Source organism: Phyllobates terribilis, unplaced genomic scaffold (assembly GCF_046119375.1).
Source record: "Phyllobates terribilis strain yellow unplaced genomic scaffold, ASM4611937v1 Scaffold_12__6_contigs__length_324123572, whole genome shotgun sequence".
NCBI lineage: Eukaryota > Metazoa > Chordata > Amphibia > Anura > Dendrobatidae > Phyllobates > Phyllobates terribilis.
In genome coordinates, this window is record NW_027362772.1 from 70,517,877 (window position 1) to 70,543,923 (window position 26,047).

The 26,047-nt window shown below is 42.2% G+C and overlaps 1 protein-coding gene across 2 annotated transcripts in view; it reads left to right on the forward strand.

Annotated features, from left to right (window-relative positions):
- The window catches only part of NECTIN2 (nectin cell adhesion molecule 2), an 83,475-nt gene that overhangs the window by 25,142 nt on the left and 32,286 nt on the right, over positions 1 to 26,047 (forward strand). The window contains exons 5-6 of one of the 2 annotated variants that reach the window (XM_073655941.1): positions 1,063 to 1,214; positions 15,134 to 16,337. In XM_073655941.1, coding sequence (XP_073512042.1) covers positions 1,063 to 1,214; positions 15,134 to 15,615 — 634 coding nt within the window. In that variant the 3' untranslated portion in view covers positions 15,616 to 16,337. Of the gene's footprint in view, positions 1 to 1,062; positions 1,215 to 15,133; positions 16,338 to 26,047 lie in introns of those variants that run through there. The other variant, XM_073655942.1, reaches the window with a different exon arrangement.

Sequence of the window (26,047 nt, forward strand, 5' to 3'; positions counted from 1 at the left end):
GGTAAAGGTTTCGGCCTCAGAGACTCCCACCCATTGCTCAAATCAAGAAATCTATCTGCCCACTTTATACTTGAGAATGAGCAGAGCGTTGAGTACACTTTCAGCGACTCTGCTTGAGCGTAGTGTGAGTGCTTTAGCCATTTTGTTTCACTGGTCTCGAGACTCTTAACTCCTCCAAAAGATCAACACTAGAATATATCAAACTTTCTTACATTTTAGTTCAACTTTTAAACAGTAGGCCCCAATGAATTGGTCATGTGACATAAGAAAATCTGATGATCGCCTTTCCCTGTTCCAGCATAGGCTCTCCATCTCCACTGCTCCTGTCTCTGTTTTGGCAGCAGTGTTGACCTCAGCGACTCATTTTGTCTACATGAGTTCAGTGATTTGCTGCAGTGGTGATGTGCGCCTTCAACATGACATCACCACTGTAGCCAAAACACCGAGACAGGAGTAGTGGCGTTGGAATTGGGGAGGGCGAGTACTATCTGCTTTTGTTCTTTTATATTGTTGTGGAAGTTTAGGAACCACTTTTTTAAAAAACCCTTTAGTCTTAAATTCTCTGATTGGGTTTCAGTTTTGGCTGCTTCATGACTACATGGAAGTAATGCCTTAATATGATGGGCTGCAGGAAGACCATATTTCCATGTAATGTTGGTTTCTTGGGTTCCTTACTCTGGCGTTGGTGTTTTGAACCCTTTTTTTTTTTTTTTTTTTTAAAACCTGAATTAACGGTTCCAAATGTGTACCTCTCGGCACAATTAGATTTCGTCTCATCCAATTATTGAGTTGAATTAGATTCTTTAAATTGACCCTAATTAAATGTGTAGGCCAAAATCCACTTATTCCATTTTCTTTCCATGGTATTGATTGTTTTATTTCGAGCATTGATGAGAGAAATGCTTCTCGACCTTTCTCTCCTGTGGCCTTACCAAGATGGTCCTCACTATTAGTGGTGCAAGCTTTTGACAAATTCCTCCCCTCCTCTCCCTCCTGAACATTAAAATTGTGCATTCTGTTACTAACTTGGGGGTAATTTTTGTGCTTTTTTATTTACTAAAGTGCGGATGGAACCCCACTTCCTACATCCGTCCGGGCAAAGAACAATGTGTTGTACGTGGATGAAGTGGACAACCGTGTCAACAGATCCTTCTTATGCGAAGTCACCAATGCTCTTGGGAGCAGGGAGTCTCGTCAGGATGTCCTCGTGAGAGGTAAATACCGTAGTGCCAACTATTGCATGGGTGACCAGTATGCTGTGCCTGTGTGACTGAGCCAAACGCTGTCTTAACAGACTGCCTTGATTCCATCCTGCCTCATGCATTTTACAACTCTTCTTTTTTCTTCACTCTCCATAATGGACAATACATCCATTCGATCATCCAGATGACTACTGACATCAAGTCCAATTGATTGGTTCCCATTACTAGATGGGTCTCCTACTGTTCACAAATGTTTTGCTAATGTTCATAATCTTTTTTAAAAAAAATTTCCTATTAATTCGGATGGAACGGCACATCCCTACCACCGCATCTAACATTGATTTTTCTTGACCTTGGTATAAATTTTCATGCCCCATATACCTGTCCAAGATGCCATCTTGTCATGGTCCACTCGCTAAATAATGACTTTCTGTCTATTCTTCTACGATTCTGCATGACCTAGCATGATTATTACCTCCCAGGTCATAATATATCGGCTTAATAATTGCGACCAGCTTGACATTTTTGCTTGAAGATCCAGGAATGGTCTACAAGCAAAATGTACTATGGTGGTTCCCTTTTTAAAACTTTGAATTGAGACTGAATTAGTAGTATATGTTCTCTTTGGGGAAATAACTTTTTTTTTTACATTTTGGACAAACATATTGGGTATATCGGTTCACTTTGATATCATGGATAGAGATGAGCGGTGTTCGACTAGAACTGTTCGCCAATCTCAAATTCGAGCTGTTTTGGGCGGTGTTCGAGTTGTTCGACGAACCCGAACGATTTGCAAAAAATTCGGCTGTTCGAGGTTATGTTCGATAACTGTTCGTGCACCAAAAGCGTGTCCTGCATGTCTGGTGCTATTTAGAGCACCAATCATGCAGGGATTGTCTGCCACTCACTGTAATGCCACAGCCATGGTGGTTGTGGCATTACAGTGATTGCCCAAATCGATGGGAACAGTGCTCACAGTGAAACATGAAAAGCCGGCAATTCAGCAGCGGCGTACACAGGTACCCGACAATTTAGAACCGAAAGAATAGAGCTTCACACATAGATTAGATAGATATAAACATGTCAGCCACATATATACGAAGTACAGTGAAAGTGCTGCTTACTGTACTTGTCATTTAGCGTAAAGGATTTATCAAAAAAAATAATAGTGTTTTCATGCACCGTCTCTTTAAAAAAGCCGGCCGGCAATTCAGCAGCGGTACCCGACAATTTATAACAGACAGAATAGAGCTTCACACATAGATTAGATAGAAACATGTCAGTCACATATATATGAAGTACAGTGACAGTGTTGGTTACTGTACTTGTCATTTAGTATTAAAATAAAGGATTTATTGTTAAAAAAATTGGCGTGGGATCCCCCATAATTTTAGGCTCTAGCGGAGGTTAAGCAGACAGCTGGGGCAGATGTTTGAAGCCTGGGAAGGGGGTAATACCCACGGAGCTTCCCAGGCTACTAATATCAGCCCCCAGCTGAATACCTAGCCTTTACTAGCTATTAAAATGGGGGACCCCCCCCAAAAAAATGACGTGGGGTCCCCCCTAATTTAATAGCTAGCAAAGGCTAGGCAGACAGCTGGGGGCTGATATTAATAGCCCAGGAAGGGAGCCATGAATATTGGCCCCCTCCCAGGCTAGAAACACCAGCCGTCAGCCGCCCCAGAAATGGCGCATTCATAGGATGCGCCAATTCTGGCACTTAGCCTCGCTCTTCCACACTGCCCTGGTGCGGTGGCAGGGGGTAATATGGTTGGGGTTGATGTCAGCTTATAATGCCAGCTGACATCAAGCCCAGGTTAGTAATGGAGAGGCGTCTATAAGACACCCCCATTACTAACCCCATAGTCAAAGTTAAAAAAAACACAAACACCCAGAATAAAGTCCTTTAATTGAAATAAAGACACAATTCTTTATTGTTCTAAATTAAACCATACTTACCGTCACGCCCATTCCAGCTGAAGCCAACGATCTCCTGCAATAAAAGAAAAATAATAAAGCAACCTCATCCTTACCTTTCCATGGTTCCCACGACAGCTTCAGCTCTGCTACATCGAGATGACAGGCTGGACCGCAGAAGAACGCTGCCATCCAGCCTGTCATCCCGCAGACACTGAAGCGCAGGCATGCTTGCGCTCTGCAGTGTCTGGCTGTGACGGCATCCAGATGAGCCGAGTTCATGTCCAATGAACTCGGCGCACCTCATGCACGTCACTGACAGCGTGGGAGAATTCTCCTGCACTCAGCACTTCAGCGTGAGAATTCTCCCACGCTGTCAGTGACGTACATGAGGTCAGCTGAGTTCATTGGACATGAATGAGCTCACCTCATGCACTTCACTGACAGCGTGGGAGAATTCTCACGCTGAAGTGCTGAGTGCAGGAGAATTCTCCCACGCTGTCAGTGACGTGCATGAGGTGCGCAGAGTTCATTGGACATGAACTCGTCTCATCTTTATGCCGTCACAGCCAGACACTGCAGAGCGCAAGCATGCCTGCGCTTCTCAGTGTCTGCGGGATGACAGGCTGGATGGCAGCGTTCTGCTGCGGTCCAGCCTGTCATCTCGATGTAGCAGAGCTGAAGCTGTCGTGGGAACCATGGAAAGGTAAGGATGATGTTGCTTTATTATTTTTCTTTTATTGCAGGAGATCGTTGGCTTCAGCTGGAATGGGCGTGATGGTAAGTATGGTTTAATTTAGAACAATAAAGGATTGTGTCTTTATTTCAATTAAAGGACTTTATTCTGGGTGTTTGTGTTTTTTTTTTAACTTTGACTATGGGGTTAGTAATGGGGGTGTCTTATAGACGCCTCTCCATTACTAACCTGGGCTTGATGTCAGCTGGCATTATAAGCTGACATCAACCCCAGCCCTATTACCCCCTGCCACCGCACCAGGGCAGCGTGGAAGAGCGAGGCTAAGTGCCAGAATTGGCGCATCCTATGAATGCGCCATTTCTGGGGCGGCTGACGGCTGGTGTTTCTAGCCTGGGAGGGGGCCAATATTCATGGCTCCCTTCCTGGGCTATTAATATCAGCCCCCAGCTGTCTGCCTAGCCTTTGCTAGCTATTAAATTAGGGGGGACCCCACGTCATTTTTTTTGGGGGGTCCCCCATTTTAATAGCTAGTAAAGGCTATGTATTCAGCTGGGGGCTCATATTAGTAGCCTGGGAAGCTCCGTGGGTATTACCCCCTTCCCAGGCTTCAAACATCTGCCCCAGCTGTCTGCTTAACCTCCGCTAGAGACTAAAATTAAGGGGAACCCCACGCCAATTTTTTTTAATAATAAATCCTTTATTTTAATACTAAATGACAAGTACAGTAACCAACACTGTCACTGTACTTCATATATATGTGACTGACATGTTTCTATCTATCTAATCGATGTGTGAGGCTCTATTCCTTCATGTCTAAATTGTCGGGTACCGGTGTATGCCGCTGCTGAATTGCCGGCCGGCTTTTTTAAAGAAAGCATCTTCTGAGCAGTTTGTCAGCTTTTGGACACCTTTTGAAGGTGTTTTCTATGTGTTTCTATGTGTTTTTGTTTGCCTGCCATTGGTTTTAACGGTGTTCGACGGTGTTCTAAGGTGTTCGACGAACAGTTCGAGGAACAGTTCCTCGAACATCCCGGTGTTCGACGAACCGAACCGAACCCGAACACTACGGGGGTGGCTCAACACTAATCATGGATTGAGAAGCTTTACAGAATTTGGCATACAATATGGCCGCCTCTGCCATATGTAGGCAACAGGAGTTGTTTAAAGTTTTACTTCTTGGGTTTTTATTGTAGAAGACAAATTGGGTAATGACATAAAAAAATGTAAGGTATGATTGTATGTATGGCCATCTTAAGACTGTTTCCCGAAGAGTGGCCATACCCAATAGCAGCTGTTGGCCCAGTGGCTATTTCTCCAGAATATACCATGTACAGTCACGCTCCACTTGGCATGTTTTCAATAGGGAGAGCGCAATAAGCTGATGTTGGATTATCTTCCATGAGCATAAAAAGATCAGGCATGTTGAAATTCAGCGTGCCCAATCCTTCTTTTCCCTGACATCTGCTGTCAGGGAAGAGTCATGACGACATCTTACACCGTCGATGGTCAGTTGATCTTTCCCTCTAAGAAGAACAAGTCTAATATATTGATAGAAAACCTGCATACGGTAAATGGCTATGAATACGTTTCTCATTCTGGATGTCTGGGTTGTCAAACACCTAAAACAGCATTACTAGAGTAGCTGCACTCCCCAATAACCCAATTAATCTATGGGTGTTTCTTGCAAACTTAATATGATACATTATGTAGCAGAAATGTTTTATAGTCTGGAGAGTCCCTTTTAAAGAGGAATTATCACTAGGTCAAGAGTGGCCAGTTTTTGCACTGATTTTATTCCTGCTGCTCCCCTGAGTATTCAGATTTTTATTTTTTTTTAAATCTACAGTACAGTTCCAGAGATATGAGCCTTTTTGTTTGGTGCTGATTTTTATGGTCTTTCTCTAGAGGGCGTGTCTTTGGGCTGCTCTGCATAATTACCTTGTGAGCCACGCCTACTTGTGAAGACCATAAATATTCGCACTGAATAAAAAGGCTTGTAGCTCAGGAACCGTATGGCAGATTTATAAAAACTAAAAAATGGAATACTCAGGGGAGCAGCGAGAATAAAATGAAGGCTAAAACTGGCTATTTTTGACTTTATGATGAGTCCCCTTTAAGTTGCCCCTTTAAAAGGAAAGGCCGGGTAATTTTGATTTTTGGATCCACTTTTATTTTTAGTGAGATGGTAAGATTAAATTGGTGACATTCCAGGTCCCTATCATGAGCGGAGATTGGTGTACCTGTCATTTCATTTTAATCAATGCAAGCAATGACACTGACCTTCGATCGTATTGATTTTTGACTTAATGGCCTGTACTGGTAGAAGACTAAAGACCTTTTTATTTTTTTTTTATTTATATATGTCCATGGAATGAAAATCCTCCATCAGTATTCTACCAGCGACCCTGCTAAATTGTTTAATTAGAAAACCTAAACGTTGTTAGGTTAAACGAATCCGGCTAATTATTATCACTGAGGCTTATCGATGTGAATATATAATATGAGTAGTAAATTCAAGGTGTAAAAAATTGAGCAAAAATTATATAAAATGTATCTCCTCTGATCAATGAGGAATCAAAATGGATTCTGAATCACGGACGATTGTCAGGGCTTAATGGTGTTAGTATGTTTCAGATATTGTGCTATTTGCATCTTCCATTATAGCTACCATAATTAATCCATGGTCCCATAGCATGTGCAAAATTGCGTTTGGTTTTTTTTTTTGTTTTTTTCTTTCTTTTTTTATTTTTCTCTTTTGTACATACATATTTCTGTGGGAATGCAAAGGGACATCTCGTATAGTGCATAAGACATATGATCTACAAAGAAAAATTCAGTAGTGATGACTTTCTGAATACCCTTACTTTTAATTGCATTGAGATATGTGTACAATATATTTTCATGGAAACAAACCATGGCCTAAAATAACTTTTCTAACATAAAGCTGGAGATATACTGCGACTTTGGCTGTGGCACAGGTCATGCAGCCAAAGATGGCTGTATGCCGCTGCTACATGGTGGTATAGTACAAGTGAATGGGGTTGCATTGTGACCCGTAAGGTACCCCGACAAGCAAGTTGAAAAAACTCCCAACTGCTTCCAACTTTTTGCAACTTTCTTGTGAAGTACTGTAACAAGCAAAACACAAATAATTCAGTTGATTCTGACTTTGAACAATTAGCTTGTTATGGTACCTTGTGGGTCATCATTTCATTTCACCCCATTCACTTGTGTGTAGCCACATTATAGAATCTTTGTGTGCTGTGGCCAAAGGCTTTATTTAGCCCCAGTCTGAACAGAAAAATCCTTTTTAAATGTAAAGGGGGGGGGGGTGGATAGTGACTATAAAAAGTAGTTAAAAATTCAGCATGATGATGACTTGGTTCTGAAAGCCGAGTGACAATCATTTTGGCCTCTATCGTAGCTCCCAGCGTTTCCAGACTCAAGAACTGCTGATTGGACACGTATCATTGCATACTTGTCAAATTTAACATTTGAAAATTAGAGTAACCGCTCTCGTGGGTGCAGTGTTGATGGCTTTAATGGCTTTCGCCCATTCGTAGTGATCTACTCAGCCTTAACTTGGCTACAGAATACTTAATGACTTGACAGCCGTGGATGACTCCCGGAGTTGACTGTTTTTGACTTTTTTTTTTATTTTTGGGGGGATATGACATTAGAATGAGAGGGAGGTTACAGCACAGTGACGTCTGAGAGTTTCCGATATCTGTATGTGTAAACCCTCTGACCTATGCCGCTCTCTGGCATATGGTGCTGGCTGCAAATTTGACCCATGAACTCGCACACTGTATAGTATCAAGTTTATCCAAAAAAGTGCTGAAAATGGGAGAGCATTCCCCCTATTTTTTAAACGTACTGTGTTTTTAAAGTTTCTTAGGACATCGGAGGGGTGTGCACCCATCACTGTCAACGGCCCCTTTGTTATTCCATGCTCTGCCTTTTGCAGGTGAAGCAGGAAGGTGATAGATTTAAAGTTTCTCATTTCCTACTTCTACCAGATGAGATCATATGACTATGACCCGAGGCATTGCAGTGGGGCGATAGATTAGATTATTATTTTTTTCTTTTTAAATGTCCTGTTTTTCCGGCTCTTCTCTGGAAGGTTTTGAGTCACTGGCCATGCGTGACGAGAATTTTATGTAAATGTTTTTTAGTCGGAGAAGTAGAAAGACATTTCGAGCTGTGCGTATATTTCTCGAGTTTTGGGTTAAGACCTACTGTAAATTGTTTTTAGGAATAACAGGCGGATACCTTTTTGGCATGACATGATATCAATGTTAATTGCAGAACTGCCTTTAATTAGTGTTATAGTATATGAGCACATTACGAGTCCAGATCAATAATTCTTAACAATATGGCTGGATCGCAAAGTGCCTCTTTTTTTTTTTTGCCCATTTGTGGCTATATTGCGCAGAAGTAGTTTGGAGTGTACATAACTAGATGGTCGAGGATTTCTGTCATCCAGACAATTGAATCAACAGCCATTATGGCTGCCAATATCGGTCAAAAATCACAAACTGTTCTTTAAAATACATTAGAAGTTTTATTGCAATGGATGATTAACTGGTGGTTATGGCTGTAATGTGGATCTGGTACGGCAGTATGTTCAGTACCTAGATAGACAACACTTGGGCTAACACTTAGAGATAACACTCGTACTCAGACCATAGTGCATGAGGGCACCGGCCACGTAGAAGGCACCAATATCATAAATTGTAGGTGGGAGCCTATGATGGACACTTCACTTGGACCCAGGAGCTTCACGTAAAGGCCACATGTAAATTACTGTTGAGTCAGCCATATATACCAACAGGACTGGTTAACAATCCAATGTGTACAGGGCCCCCCCCCCCCCTACTCTTCCCCCAAAAAGATGCCAGGGTAGAGCAGGATTGAGTAGTTTGTTCTTCCGACAGCCATCAGATGTGTACGTCTGCCTTTTACATTTCCGGCACGGTGTGATGGAAGCTAAAGTCGAAGGAGTATGACTATCCGGAAGAGGTTGATGCAGTGGTGTGTGATCTTGTCAACTGTGCCCCACTGATGCTATTTCTCGATGTTTCTTTGACCGTTGTTGAAGTTCTTAAAAAAAAAAAAAAAAAAAAAAAAAAAAACTAAATATTAAACTTAGAATTTTTATCACCCATCCATTGAATAAGTGATCACTTGTAGATCAGGGTCTGATCCGACCGATGGGACGCTCACCGATCGGCAGAATTGGGATCTTTTATCACCTTTAGGGTGCAGTCAGATGGCGGTATAAATGGGAAACTGATCGGAACACCGTGCATAGACTGGCCGGCGGATCTCCCGCTGCATAAAGATACATGAAGCTGTCACGCTTGGGTCGGGAGTGCCACTGGCCAGTCCATATCCTGCATTCCAATCTTGGTACGACTTGTACTGCTGCCTGATTGCGCCCTTAGAATAAAGCGGCAGTGCTCGTGCCCAACCACCTATCTTCACTTTCTATGGGGCGGCCAAACACTGGCTTTCTCCAGCCCTACAGAGGATGAATGGAGCTGCGGTCAGATGTCCAACCTGCCACTCCATTTTGTAACAGGGATAAAAGTGCCAATCTATAGATTGTCACCTATCCTATGGAGAGATGACCAGCTTTCCCTGGACAACCCCTTTTTTAAGCAGTTTCATTTTTGGAAATGTTTCATTTCCATTCATTTAGATATTTACAACGCGTTCCGCCAAAACGGGCAAATAATGTCTACCCCACGTAGCAATAACCAGGATGTGAATTGAGGAAGCCATAGTCTTCTTGGCCCAGCTTGACGGGCATCCTGTTTCTTGTTTTTTCAATTACCAGAGGCTTTTTTGATCACCGTGAAGAAGAGGCCAGTATATAAAAGGCAAGTTAGCAATCAACAGGCAGGCATTGTGCTCGAATGCAGCTCTCCGGCTGACACTGCAAGCGCCAGGCTGCTCTGGGAATATCAGGGGTAGGGGGAAGGGGAACGGAGAAGATGGAGATTTCGAGCAACCAGCATCCAGCAACATGTTCCCTACATTCATGCCTATTGAAGCAACTAGGTCAATTATTAACACGAGTACACGGTGCAGCTGTGCTCCAATCATTCTCTGTCCTTCCCTACAATGAGTGGCTTTTGTATTTTCTCTTTCTAATCTGTGTGCGGTTTACAGACTTGGGTATCGGGGCTATTTTTGAACTTGGCCTTTATTTGTTGTCCTGGCCTTTGTGCAACCTTTGTAACTGCTTCCTGTTGAGGAAATGTGAAGAAGAGGAAAAAGTGTTATGCTAATCCCAGGAATTGAAGAATAGTGTTAGCTCCTCCATATTTCACTTTTTTTATGAATTTGTGAGAATCCCAGAAGCAAAGCGATCCATTTCCCAACTCTCCGCGGGTCTCCTGACAAGAACTCAACAGTCATATAGACGTATGAAAGGCTGCGGAGTTCTGGTTGGGAGATCCATGTGTGGTCCAGAAATCGCAATTCATACAGACCTATGAATGCAGCCTAAAGGCCAGGTACCCTTAAACTAACTTTGGCCAAACTTGCAGGTTTGGCCGACAGTTTGATTATGTATTGGGGCCTCCTCACTTTACCTTGACAGATATCATGGCAGATGTGGATACTGCATGTCCTATTTTGGACTGCCGATCCTTTTTGTTCTCTATAAATAGGCCACTGGCTGAAGTGTCTGGCAGTGGCTCTTGGAGAACTCTTGGCACATTTTAGGTACTTGCTGTGTGGTGCTGTTGTCTTGGCATGAAAGTAGCCTGGAGATGAGGTGTTGGGTCCAGTGAAATCTATTAACTGGTCTAGAGGGATTGTCATAGCCTGGTAACGTCTTGTTTTTTCACATGTTGTAGACTAGAGCTACATATCTATTATGGACTCTTCAGTCAAAGCACCATCGATTGTGTTGGCACCAGGCAAAACTAGGCAGCTGTAGAGCTCTTTGGGCTATCCTGTCTGCATAAGCCTGCCCTATGCTTCTCTAGCCATGATTTAGGTGAACAAATGGGTTACGTTACACATGGTGGAGAAAGAGCGGAATAATCAGCTCACCTGCACCTGGTTGGTTTCATGACTTCTTGCTAGGCAGTGGATAAGCGGAAGGAAATAACCGAAACTTGCGTCCAAAATGAATTTAAAACCTGGAATTTATTTGAGTCTATAAACAGGAGATCAATATTGTTTACGCTTTTCGGGCGCAACTAGCCCTTAATCATAGCAATAAAAACAAATGTGCGAAAAAATAATTCTAAAAACCTTGGTACACCTTGATTCATTAATTGCACCCGATGGGTAGTAAATTTCTCCTAAATATCTGATTGCCTAAGAATAAAAAAACTTTGTTACACATGGTGGGAGAACCAGTTAAACCTGAGCAGATGCAGAACCCAATGGGTTTTGGTCCACCAAAACTTAATCTGGCTAAACATGCTTTTATGCTTGTCTGGCCATGGGTGAAGTAGACAGACCAATGTTGTTACTAATGGTGGCACTACAGGCAGAACTGCGGGTTTGCCAGGTGCTACCACATGCAGAAAACCCTGAGCTTGAAATGGCCTGTGCCTATCTGGATAAAAATGCTCTATGCTTCTCTAACCATATGCCATGGATGAGTTGGGCAAGATGGCTGCCATTATTCTTTCGAATCATTGTTTGACCGGACTTTGCATGGGGGTGTTTTTTTTTTTTTGTTGGATTAAGAGTCTTGTAGAAGTTGAGGCCTTATTCTCGTCTTCATCTTGCTTCTAGTGAAGGACTCCCCTCCTTGAGCTTTGATCCAAGTTTGGTTCCAAGCGTAGAGCTGGAGTTTGGTCTTGCAGGTCCCCTGTACTGTGACTATAAGATGGTGGTTGTAAACTGTATTTTTTATTTTTTTTTTTCTTCTGTTCTTGTCCAAAAACTCCTCCTATGCTTCTGTTTTTAGCAAAAAAAAATAAAGCCTCCAGTGTCCATTACTTCTCATTTGGGCTCTTGGCCATAGCGATCGGCTAACCTCTTATAATCTGGACAGATTTCTGTAGGTACAAGACTGAATTACTTTGTTTTTGGAAATTGGAATTTTTACTTTTCAATTTCTAACTGCAATGAATTTCCAAGGTTATTAATGTTTTGATGTGAACCCTAAATAAGAATTTGATAAACCTATAGATGTAATCTGGTGCTGGATACTACAATATTTCATTCTGGATCGTAGCCTTATGGATAATGTCAAAACGTTACATGTGCTGAATATGATTATAGTAATTGGTGATAGATTAGCAATTTGTAAGTATTTTGGGGAAAAACCATGAGTAGTAATGTGCTAATTAGGTCTCCACCATCTTTGTGCACTGTATTGTAAGGCTATGGTTTCATTCGGGCTGTAGGGAGGTGATTTTTCTCTGTTGCCAGCAGTTCCTGCATTAGTGATTGCTAGAAGGAAAACCTGCCACGTTGTGCTCAGCCTGCAATCAATTACCATTAGTTGCTCAAGTGCCAAGAGGGTTTGGGAAAAGTGAGTAAGTACCAGGACGTTAGCGGAGAATTGTATTTCTGTACCTTGAGGATGGTAATGTTTCTGATGAGGGTCTCAAATTGTGTTCTGGTGAAAAGCTCTGGAATATTTGGCAGGCAAAGAATTGTTTTTCAGTGGATCAGAATGTTGGAAACTTGTAGCATGCAAGTTTTATCTTTTTTTTTTTTTTCCCAGTATCCCTCTGGTCGGAGATTTCTGCCTGTATGAGTAACAGTCAAATATTCCAGTGCTGGAATTAAATGATTGTGAAGCTTCTAAAAGTGTCCAGATATTACTGCAGAGGAGGAGAACCTTTAATAACCTGGTCTCCAAAGAATGTTTCAGAGCCTTGATCTCCACAATTATCATAGTTTCTATCGGTGTGTATTATATTAAAGACCTCAAGGTTTTATAATGATTTGTAGTATTGACTTTGGAAATCGGTGGAGGTCTAAGGTCATAGGCTTATTACATCTTTGTTGTCAGCCTACCACTTGAATGGTGCTCATTGGATACCGGTAACATTTACACCCCCCCCTCCCCATATCTTTTATACCATCCTATAGAATAAAGCATTGGTCTTGAAACCTAAAATTCATACTTGGGTCACTCCCAAAATGTTCAGTGCTACTTGTTACATAGATGTCTTGTGACGCAGAGAGATCTTGGGGGTCATATTTTTAGTGGTGGACCGCTTGAGATGATCCAAAGTTGAGCCATTTCCTCAAAGTTAGAAATTAAATCTACCCTTTATCGGTTTGTTGTAGAAAAGATAAAAATCCTCCTAAACCAAAATGAAAGCTCCACACTGTATGGTTGGTGTTGCTTTTTAGTGTTGACTTTCATCATGAGCACCAACTATTGCTTAGAAGCTCTTGGTGTACGGATTGGTAACCCATTGAAGTGTTTCCACTGGTTCGTTAATTTCTATATGAAGGCTTTTGGACTTTGTTTTCTTTACTTGTTTAGTAGTTTCTGAATGGCTGATGAAGGTTCAAAACAAGTTTGTTTTTGTTTTTTCTCTTATGCATTTACGGGATACGTTGCACCAGCATCTACTGTGGTTAATACTGTGTGTAATCTGACAGGTATTCTTGTGATCATATCCTTCAGCACAAACACGACTTCCCATTGAGTCGTCTATTCTTCAGCCTCAGCACATTCGATGGAACTGGTTCTTGTTTAATAATAATAATAATGGCGCTCGTGGTTGTTCCTGTGAATGAGCTCATAGTGTTATAATTACTGCAAACTGTGAGTTCAGATTAAATAAGGAAGGTAATATTATAAGCAGAATGACTCGTTCCACTTAAAGGTTGCCTCCTGTTGTACTATAATCTTTTTACCTTTTCCACAATGCACTAAATCTCCGAGCTGACCTGTTAATACAGTAGTATGGTGCAGCTCTGGTTTATTTTTTTTTATTTATATTTTTAATAAAAACCTAGATGAACTCTGGGTTATGAAAAGCTTAAATAAGCTCAGTGCAGTTAGTGAAGAGCAAATAAATTTGCAGGACTCTGGTCCCGCAGAAAGGTCTGTATTCAGTGGCTGTTGGATTTTAGCCCAAGTACAAACTCCTCCCAACTACCATCATCCATGACTGCTCTTAATTTTAGTTAGCTTGGTGCCACGTCAAGTGTGCATCATGGCACAAGTGATGTCACATCAGGCCGGCTAACCAAGAGGAGCCACAGGGCTCACACCCAGCGACCATGGACCTGGCTGCTTGATCAAGGTCCTGTGAGTCGACATTGTCTCGGCTCTACGACATGTGCCCCAGATGCTTGGCATCAGAAAGCCACCTTGCTTGTTCGTGGACTGAAACTTTGCCTCTGGTGAACTAAAGCCTATAGATAATGGAAGGTGACTGAAATATGCACTAGACTGTACAAAGCGAGAGCAACTTGTGTCATCTTATTGCATTGATCTTGTTACCTGGTTGTGAAAGTGGGCACCATTGGGTTATGTGGTCTTGGCCAGAGTTTAGTTACATGACTATTATGGTAAACAATTTTTGCCCCAGGTTATGGAAAGCCTTGCTCCCATTCTAAGCTACTGCTGGGGTATCAATTAATGCAGGTCCTAAGTGGTTATAAATCATAATTAACTGGATTATTCCATTTTACCATCTCTAACTATGGACACATTCCCACAGCTGAACTCTTAGGTTGATGCATTTCATCCCACTGAAGGCGGGGGAACATTTTTTTTTTTTTTTTCCATTTTAGTTTTGGTAAAAACCTACATATAATGACACACGGGCCAATAATACAGCTATGGAAATGTGTCCTACAGCTTTCTCCATCCTTATGTGCTCCTGCTATCCATTCTTGAAATTTGCATTTTGTTTTTTTCCAAAATTCCAGTGATATTATAATCAAAATGAACACTTGAGAATGTGAGACTTTTGATAACGATTCGGAAAATTTTAGTATTTTTGCCAATCTATTGTATCTCCATATTCTGTTAATGGTTAAATGATATTTTGGGTTGTTTCCTTCAAACTGCATGTGGTACATCCTGAATCTGTGTTGCTAACTGATCTCATGCATGTACAGATTGGGTAATCCCATCATTCTGACATGTTCATTATATGGGCAGACAAAGTGGGGTACTCGGTACTGCATGTTTTGACTCCTAGTCCTAGACTGTTCCTCACTGTTTGGTTTGTGCATGTTTTTTTTTTAGTTGTAGATGCATTTAAATATACTAATGTTGGGATTTTGGTGGGGTGGGGGGGGGGAGAGGGGGTTAATGGACTAAAAATGGTAGGCTACAGAATTGCTATGTTTCTCTCGTACCCAGAACACGCAATGCAGACGCAGACAAACGCAGGAGCCATCGCCGGGGGGGTAATTGGGGGGATTCTGGTCCTACTCCTTCTGGCTGCCATCATCTTCTTCGTCATCAAGAGAGGAGGTCTACAAAACAAGAAGGATCGTGGTACTTACAATCCAAAGCCCAGAGTATTTGGCACTGGCAAACCATCCGAACAGTTCACCTACCAAGATGACGGAGAGTTGGACAAACCCCTCAAAGGTGGCGTCCCCATGAGAGACAGTGGTTTAAGCCCTTCATTGGGAGATGAGGACTACGATGAGGAGGAGGCGGAGGAGGAAAGGATGAAATACAAAGTCCTTGAAGATGATGAGGAAGAAGAACGATTCAATGAGGTGGGGCCCATGTTGCAACTTAGACCCCATCATCCGATTGACTCTTACCTGGATGATGACATGGAGTCACAGACTGATGGCTCTATCATCTCCAGGACTGCTGTGTATGTGTGACTACTCCAGTTGAGAACTAGAGTACTACCTAATACTAAACACCTGGACTGCAGAGTGTTTATATCCGTCCCAGTGATATGAAACGTAGAGTATGTGGAACTCTACGCATCCTTGTCCCACCATTCACCTGGACTTTATCTAACCTCATTGACCATGAGCCATTTGGACTGAAATGTACATATGCATTAGGAATTATCCCCTTCATTTAACTTTTGCTCTCCAGCAAGTTATGTGTAATCCACTTCACACTCTCAAGTATATACAACCTCCCATACAAATGTTGCCTAAGCTCCAGCTCCTTAGATACACTCCATTAAACTGTGGTGAACCAGTAGACCCCCACCTTCCTAGATATTTTCTTCACCCTCCCAATAGACCGCCAAGATCTTCTACTCTTCTTCCCACAGAATATCCAGGACTATTAAGACGTATGACTGTTTTTTTTAAATATGGACTTCCCTATCTTTCTGGACATCTTGTATACCCCTCATTATTTCAGGGGACTGGGTAAGGTATGGGGACCTTACCAATGGATTTGTGGTGCCAGGATATAGTTGCCACTCTTTTTTTTTTTTTTTTTTTCTTTTTTTTGGGGGGGGGGGGTTTTGGCCAAGTGTGCACTGGAGTTTTTTTCTTTAAAGGGGTTTGCACTAATAATGGAAGTAAGGTTGAACTTAATGGTTAATATGAAGAAAATTGAGCTTGAGATGAGATGGGGAGTTTTTTTTTGTTTTGCATTTCTGGTTTTATTTTATTTTTTTTGTATTTCTGTAAGAAAAGAGAGAAAATTTTTAATAAACATCATATAAAAGAAGGGTTTTTTTGTTTTTTTTTCCTTTAATTTAAACTCTGCAACAATTCACTTTTTTGGCTAGACCATTTCCTAGAGAAATCTTCTATCAAGTTGTTTAAAAAAAAAAAATGCTGGTTAAGCTGACTTCACATATCTGACTTTCACTGTTCGAGTACGGATCACGGTATCTGGGCTGGTTCTGTAAATCACCTGACCCATACGTATGCTTATGAGGTGGTCGAGTTTGAGTCGGGGAAACTCAATTGGTCCACACATTGATCCTTCCTTGGACCACTGAAAGTCAATGTGTGAATCCGACCTTATTTTGAATTTTGTTTCTTAAAAAAAAAAAAAAAAGCTTTGGTGACAACCAATATGGTGGTTTTCACCCCTGTGGATATGTCAGCGACTTGTTAGATGTTTTGACCAGAGGATGGGGTGTCCATGTGCCCAGACCCCAACTAAAACCAACAGCGTACTGCTCTCCACCAAGACTGGAGACTGACTCGGACACGTTCTATTGAGCCCATCTTCAATCTAGTGGAAAGTCGCACTTGGCTGAGCATTTGTGGTCCTTCGATCAAGAAATCGGGGGGGGGGGAGGGGGTTTATCAGCACCAGAACACACACCGATCAAAACTTCTGACGTCTGACATATCAAAAGGTTTGCTTCAAAAAGGTTCTTTCTCTTGCCGTAAATTTAATATATATATATTATATTATATTTATTTTTTAACCTAGTGTTAACTCTGCCGTTCTCCTGAATCCGGCGATGTTTTTCTTTTGTTCCTACGCCTCTCCATTCCTGAGAGATGGCCCCCTTTTCCCATGTATATAAATCCTAGTCTTTTTAGCGAAAGGGGTGTTGTCTTCTAAATGACTCCCGCGTGGATTGGTGACCACACCTACTTAATTAAAAAGACTAGATTTGGATACAAGGAAGAGGAGGTCATATCTTAGGAACAGAAAGGCTCAGGAGCGCAAGAAAAACCATGCTGGATTCGGGAGAACAGCGGCATTTACACTGGGTAAGAAAAAGCTACATTTCTGGCTGATCCCCCTTTAAAAGTTTACACTTGGCACCACTCTCAACCATTGGTTGTCCGGCATTGCAGCTCAGCCCCGTTCATTTTTAAAGGGCTGAGCTGCAATACCCGACACCACCAGTGGATAAGATTGGCGCTGTTTTGTTCCAGTCATACATGGCGTCATCTATATTTATCTACCTGGAAATGCTTAATGGTTATATGTTCTGATCTACTAATTACACATCTATAATGTTACAGCTCGAGACCTATAAATGATATTAAATTACTGGGTGCGGTTCTGACAACCTTTCATTCTTAAATGAAAGACACTTTGGTTGAAGGCAGTAGCTGTAGAGATGATGGTATAAGGAGGGTGGATGTGGAGAACAAAAGAACTAGGATGGTAGTCAGCTCCATGGATAAATTGCATAGTGACTGATGGGATGTCTACATTTTGGATGGAGTCACCATCTTTTTATATTGATGTAGCATTTATAGATTTCAGTGCCACCTAGTAAGCCAATTATTCTAAATGTATAATGCCATAGCAAAAACTGCAAGCCAAAATTCACCATAACCCCCTTTAGAGTACGGGACATGAAGGTGATTATTGTTCTCTGTCCAATGTGGTCTTCTTTCCTACTTTAGTTGACCAATGTTTGGCCGCCATTTCTTACCTGCTCCCTTTCAATTCTTCTACCATTGACAGTGATTTATAACTGTTACTCAACACGGAGTTAGAAGGTTTTCCCAAGATAGTAAGTTATCCCCTATCCAAAGGATAGAGAATGGCATACTGGTCACTGGAGGTCCAAATGCTGGGGATCTTGAGACCTCACCTTCCATTCATTCTGTCTATAGGACAAAGAAGAAAGAGTACAGAGTTTTTGTGGCAGTCCCATAGACCAAGAATGGAGGTGAAATGTCGTGAGATCCCAAGCGGTTGGACCTCCCACAGGATAGGGGATATCTTACTATTTTTGGGGAAAACCTTTTAAGGCTATGTGCACACTGAATCTTTTTGCTGAGGTTTTTAGAGCAAAAACTGTCTGTGAACAAAGTATTTGGAGCAGAAACTGAGTGCAAACTGTCCAAATCTCAAAACTCTTCAAAAACATGGGATTTCTACTCCAACAGCTCTGCAAAAAGACTCTGTGCACATGGCCAGAGCGGACACTCCTAGTTTTGGAGGAGGATTTGGAGAGTGTCTGCTCCATAAACTCCTTGAAAGACTGTGCACAACCAGTCCTGGCCAAAAGTGTTAGCACCGTTGAAATTGTTCCAGAAAATGAGGTATTTCTCCCATAAAATTATTGCAGTTAAACATGTTTTGTTATACACATTTATTTCCTTTGTGTGTATTGGAACAACACACACAAAAAATTAAACCTAATGTCACATAACCCCAGAAACTGGGCGGGATAAAATAGTTGGCCACCTCAACTTAATATTTGGTTACACATCCTTTGGAATAAATAACTGCAATCAATCACTTCCTATAACAATCAACAAGCTTCTTACACCTCTCAACTGGAATTTCGGACCGCTCTCCTTTTGCAAACCACTCCAGGTCTCTCATATTTGAAGGTGCCTTCTCCCAACAGCAATTTTAAGATCTCTCCACAGGTTATAAATGGGATTTAGATCCAGACTCGTTGCTGCCACTTCAGAACTCTCTATTTGCTTGGTTTCCATCCATTTTTGGGCACTTCTTGAAGTATGTTTGTGGTCATTGAACTTCTGGAAAACCCATGACCTAGGATGCAAACCCAGCTCTCTGACACTGGGCACTACATTGCGACCCAAAATCCTTTGGTAATCATCACTTTTCATGATGCCTTGCACACAGTCAAGGCACCAGAGGCAGCAAAACATCTTTGAACCTCCACCATATTTGACTGTAGGTTCCGTGTGCTTTACTTTGTAGGCCTCATTCCATTTTCAGTAAACCATACAATGATGTGCTTTACCAAAATGCTCTATCTTTCCCAGAAGGATTTTGGCTTACTCGCATACATTTTGGCAAACTGCATTCTATCTTTTTTTTTTTATGTCCGTGTAAGCAGAGGGGCCCTCCTGGGTCTCCTGCCATAGCGTTTCATTCAAATGTCGACTGATATTTTGTGCTGACTCTGATGCACCCTGAGCCTGCAGGACAGCTTGAATTTTTCTTTTTCGCTTGATTGGGGCTGCTTATCCACCATTAGGACTACTCTGCCTTGCAACCTTTCATCAAATTTTCTCTGCCATCCACATCCAGAGAGATTGGCTACAGTGCCATGGGTTGTAAACTTCTTCCTCATGTTGCAAATTGTGGACAAAGGAACATCAAGATCGCTCTAAGAAATTGTTAAACAATGTTGGTTCTCTAGTCCTCATACAGTTCTCTTCTCCTCTTTCTGTTCTCCATGCTTAGTTTAGCACACATTGCAAAGAATGAGTCTACTTCTCCCCTTTTTATCTCGTTTAAGGTGTGATTTTCATATTGCCCACACCTGTTACTTGCCACAGGGGAGTTTGAACGAGCGTCACATGATTGAAACAAAGTTGTTTACCCACAGTTTTGAAACTGTGCCAACAATATTTGTCTGGCCCATTTTGGGGGTTTTGTGTGAAATTATATCCAATTTGCCTTTTTCCTCATTATTTTATTATTTTTATTTTTGTGTTCAAATACACACAAGAGAAATTAACATGTGTAATTACAATAATATTCTATAACCATTTAAAGGGTGCCAACACTTTAGCCATGACTAGCTCAATTCAGAGGCGAGTGAAGCCTATGCTCTGGCACCTAAAGGGTGGTTTTAAAGGTTATGAGACTGATGCTATAAAAGATGCATCATAATTGGGGGCCCAGTAGTGTTAAATTGGTATATTAGGGATTAGTGAATCCTGTCTGGTTGGGCTCATTATAGTGAAGGATATCTAGCTGCAGTACCACTTACAGCCTCTGAACTGAGGTGGCAGTGTTTTTGGAAGAAGAGTGTTTTTATTTTCTCCTAATATATTACTTCTGAAGTTTCTCCTCAGCAGATATGTGGCAGGGTCTGTGCACGGTCTTAAAAGTAGTTGACTTTCTCATGAATTGGAAATCCATTGTTTTAATTGCAGACTTCCTTTTTTTCTGCATAATGCAAATATACAAAGTATTGGTGTGTTCCATTTTTTGCTTTTTTTTATCCAACACTAACATGACTGATTATCACACATTCTTGCTGACTCTAGAGATCTCGTCCCTTTTGGAGGGGGCACCTACTCCTTCCCCCTTTTTTTTCCAGAAACAAAGGTATTTATTGCTGCATAGGAAGAGCGTACTCCTATAGTTCTCAATGGTGACCACACAGGCTGCCAAAGAGAAAAACCAACGCTGGGTGACATTAATTGTTCCTGGGGAAGTCACGCTCTATTGTGGCTACTCTTTTGTGATGGTGTCACACCTAATTTTGCAGGAAACCTACTTTTCTTACTAGGAAAAGTTATTTTCCACAGAAAAAAAAAAGTTACTTTGCAGTTCTCTTGATGATTTCTTATAACAAATGGAATCGAGGGTTATAAATAATCTAGTGATTAATGTATAATTGATCTTGAAAGGATGAACTTGATACTTGCATTAGACCTGTGTCTTTGTTCACACCTATGAGTTTTTCTCTGCAGATTTCACAAATTCAGAGCAAATTCAAATCAGCAGCATGGAAACGACACAATCTTTTAAAAGACAGTTAATTTAACATTGTGCGAAAGGTTTCGAACAGTTCAGTGTTTCGTTATTTTGACGCTGATTTCGCACCTGAATTTACGTGAAATATACTTCCCACACATGTGAACAGAGTTTGCAGAACCCTGTTCATGTCCATCAAAAGATATCTAGTTGAACGCCGGGAAATGAATCTGTCGGGGCCAGGGTTTTGCACCATTGAATGGTAATCCCGTATGTAACTATCCAAAGTCTGCGGGGGGGTGGGGACAGCCAATGTGTGTCTATAAAGCCACGATAGTTTAACCTTCCTCTTTCATTCTTCTTTTTTTCTGTTGCTTCCCATCCTACTCGTCATTTATTTTTATTTTATTTTTTTTTATTTTTCTTTCCCTCAAACTGTTCCTTCTCCTTGCTATCTTCTAATTTGTCCCTTTACCCCCTCACTCTGCTGGTTCATCTGTTACTTTTTCACTCTTTCCCTTGCCCCTCTAATATCAATTCTCTTCCTCTTTTTAATTCTGCTCTAACGTCTCCTACCTCTGTCCCTTACTCACTATTTCTTCTCACTCTTCCCTCTTCTCTTTCCCGTCACTCTTTTCTCACTCCTCTCTTCCTTTTTGTCCTTTACTCGTCTCACTCTAACTTCCATTCTGTCTGTTACTTTTTCACTCATCACTTCTGTTTCATATGGTCTCACCCTTCCCTCCCTTCTATCCCTTACGCTCTCTGCCATCCTCCCTCTTATGTCCCTTACTCATTTCTCACTAAGTCTTCCATTCGGTCTTACTTTTTTGCTCTTCACTTCTCTCCGTCTTACTTTTTCATGCTTCCCTTCCTCCTGTTCCTTACTCTCTTCTCTCCCCTTACCCTCTTCTCACGACTCCCTTCCTTCTCTCCCCTTACCCTCTTCTCACGACTCCCTTCCTTCTCTCCCCTTACCCTCTTCTCACGACTCCCTTCCTTCTCTCCCCTTACCCTCTTCTCACGACTCCCTTCCTTCTCTCCCCTTACCCTCTTCTCACGACTCCCTTCCTTCTCTCCCCTTACCCTCTTCTCACGACTCCCTTCCTTCTCTCCCCTTACCCTCTTCTCACGACTCCCTTCCTTCTCTCCCCTTACCCTCTTCTCACGACTCCCTTCCTTCTCTCCCCTTACCCTCTTCTCACGACTCCCTTCCTTCTCTCCCCTTACCCTCTTCTCACGACTCCCTTCCTTCTCTCCCCTTACCCTCTTCTCACGACTCCCTTCCTTCTCTCCCCTTACCCTCTTCTCACGACTCCCTTCCTTCTCTCCCCTTACCCTCTTCTCACGACTCCCTTCCTTCTCTCCCCTTACCCTCTTCTCACGACTCCCTTCCTTCTCTCCCCTTACCCTCTTCTCACGACTCCCTTCCTTCTCTCCCCTTACCCTCTTCTCACGACTCCCTTCCTTCTCTCCCCTTACCCTCTTCTCACGACTCCCTTCCTTCTCTCCCCTTACCCTCTTCTCACGACTCCCTTCCTTCTCTCCCCTTACCCTCTTCTCACGACTCCCTTCCTTCTCTCCCCTTACCCTCTTCTCACGACTCCCTTCCTTCTCTCCCCTTACCCTCTTCTCACGACTCCCTTCCTTCTCTCCCCTTACCCTCTTCTCACGACTCCCTTCCTTCTCTCCCCTTACCCTCTTCTCACGACTCCCTTCCTTCTCTCCCCTTACCCTCTTCTCACGACTCCCTTCCTTCTCTCCCCTTACCCTCTTCTCACGACTCCCTTCCTTCTCTCCCCTTACCCTCTTCTCACGACTCCCTTCCTTCTCTCCCCTTACCCTCTTCTCACGACTCCCTTCCTTCTCTCCCCTTACCCTCTTCTCACGACTCCCTTCCTTCTCTCCCCTTACCCTCTTCTCACGACTCCCTTCCTTCTCTCCCCTTACCCTCTTCTCACGACTCCCTTCCTTCTCTCCCCTTACCCTCTTCTCACGACTCCCTTCCTTCTCTCCCCTTACCCTCTTCTCACGACTCCCTTCCTTCTCTCCCCTTACCCTCTTCTCACGACTCCCTTCCTTCTCTCCCCTTACCCTCTTCTCACGACTCCCTTCCTTCTCTCCCCTTACCCTCTTCTCACGACTCCCTTCCTTCTCTCCCCTTACCCTCTTCTCACGACTCCCTTCCTTCTCTCCCCTTACCCTCTTCTCACGACTCCCTTCCTTCTCTCCCCTTACCCTCTTCTCACGACTCCCTTCCTTCTCTCCCCTTACCCTCTTCTCACGACTCCCTTCCTTCTCTCCCCTTACCCTCTTCTCACGACTCCCTTCCTTCTCTCCCCTTACCCTCTTCTCACGACTCCCTTCCTTCTCTCCCCTTACCCTCTTCTCACGACTCCCTTCCTTCTCTCCCCTTACCCTCTTCTCACGACTCCCTTCCTTCTCTCCCCTTACCCTCTTCTCACGACTCTCTTCCTTCTCTCCCCTTACCCTCTTCTCACGACTCTCTTCCTTCTCTCCCCTTACCCTCTTCTCACGACTCCCTTCCTTCTCTCCCCTTACCCTCTTCTCACGACTCTCTTCCTTCTCTCCCCTTACCCTCTTCTCACGACTCTCTTCCTTCTCTCCTCTTACCCTCTTTTTTTTTTTCACGACGCCTTTCTGTCTCTAACTCAACATGGCCTTACTACTTATGCTTTCCCCTCCTGTCCCTTACCCAACATGGCCTTACTACTTATGCTTTCCCCTCCTCTGTCCCTTACCCTCAAACTCCTCTTTCCATCTCACTTATCCTGTGCACCTCTTTTCCTTTTCCTCTTCACTCTTCCTTTCATTTTCTTTTCTTTCCCTTCTTTTTTTTCTATCATCCAGGACATGTTACTTAACATAGCCTATCCTTTTAAGATGCACTTTTTTTTCTAAAAACAACAACAAAAAAAACCCTCAAGCTGACAAAAAGTTGACATTACAGTCAAGTCCATCATTTTTGTTATGTTGTATACATCTGCCAAGGATTGCCATGCAATAGAGGAAGCAAATTCTTCTGTTCTGGAAAATAAATCCCTGGATCCATTATCAATCTCTTATCGATGAAATACGAGGGGGAAAAGACAAATCGGGTTCAGACCAGAAGGCATTAGCACTGTACGGCCTACATCATTAACAGCACAAATGTCACCACTCCGCGTCCTTGTAGGGAAAATCTGTGTCTGTTCCGGAATAAGAATTTCTGATCCATGGCGGAGACTCAATGGCAAATGTTGCCAAGTATACATTTTGCTGCTGGCTGTGGTCCCTTTTTTTTTTTTTTTTTTATAGAGATCTTTATTTGTAGAGAAAAAAGTCTTAATTGCTGTAATTTCGCAGAGCTCTGTTGCATCATTGCCAGATACAGTGGTGTGAAAAATTGTTTGCCCCCTCCATGATTCCTTTTATTCTTTTGCATGTTTGTCACACTTAAATTTTTCAGATCACAAAACAAATGTCGGAGGAGAGGTATGACATCGTAGGTATAACAGAGACTTGGCTAGACGATAGTTACGACTGGGCGGTAAATTTATTAGATTATAGTTTATTTAGAAGGGACCGGAAACAGGGGAAAGGCGGAGGAGTCTGCTTATATGTAAAGTCATGTCTAAAACCCAGACTAAGGGAAGATATAGGAGAGGGAGAAGAGGGGGTCGAGTCCATGTGGGTAGAGATAGAGGGGGCAAAAAATAATAATAAAATATTACTGGGGGTCTGCTATAAGCCACCAAATATAACAGAGGAGAATGAGAATCTGCTATTAGGACAAATAGACAAAGTAGCAAAACATAATGAAGTGATTGTAATGGGGGATTTCAACTACCCGGATATTGACTGGGAAACAGAAACCTGTAGATCTCAGAAAGGAAAAAGGTTCTTGACAAATATTAAGGATAATTATCTCTCCCAACTAGTGCAGGAATCAACGAGAGGGAAGGCCGTGTTGGACTTAATATTGACTAATAGGCCTGATAGAATAACTGAGGTACAGATAGGGGGGTACCTAGGTAATAGCGACCATAATATTATCGACTTCAAAATGCCCTTCAGTAGGGTTATCAATAAGGGAACAACAAAAACATTAAACTTTAGGAGGGCGAAGTTTGATCAGCTGAAAGAAAGTCTTCAACTTATAGACTGGGACAAAGTTCTTAATCAAAGGAATACGAATAGTAAATGGGAAACCTTCAAAAGAATTCTGAATACTCAGTGCGAGAGGTATATACCGTATGAGAATAAAAGGGCCAGAAATAAGAGGAAACCAATATGGTTGAACAAGAACGTAAAAGGGGCGTTAAATGGCAAAAAAAGAGGCATTCAAGAGATTAAAACAGGAAAACAGTAAGGAGGCACTAATGTGTTACAAGGAAAAAACGAGAACCTGTAAAAAACAAATAAAAATAGCGAAGGAGGAAACAGAGAGACGTATTGCTAGGGAAAGTAGATCAAATCCCAAACTGTTCTTTACGTATATAAATAGTAAAAGGATTAAATCGGATAATATTGGACCGATAAAAAGTGAGGAAGGCAAAATCATAGAGAAAGATGAGGATAAAGCTAATCTATTAAATAATTTTTTTTCGACAACTTTCACAAAGGAAAGAGAACTAACAGGAGAAATGAGAAGTGACAAACTTAATCTTCCACTAAGTATGACAAATCTAACCCAAGCTGGGGTACAGAAACGCCTCAGTAACATTAAAATAAACAAATCACCAGGACCTGATGGCATACACCCACGGGTACTAAGGGAACTAAGTAATGTGATAGACAGACCGTTATATCTTATATTTAAGGACTCTGTTGAGACTGGGTCTGTACCACTTGATTGGCGACAGGCGAATGTAGTGCCAATATTCAAAAAGGGAGCGAAAAGTGACGCCGGAAACTATCGGCCGGTGAGTCTGACGTCCGTTGTGGGCA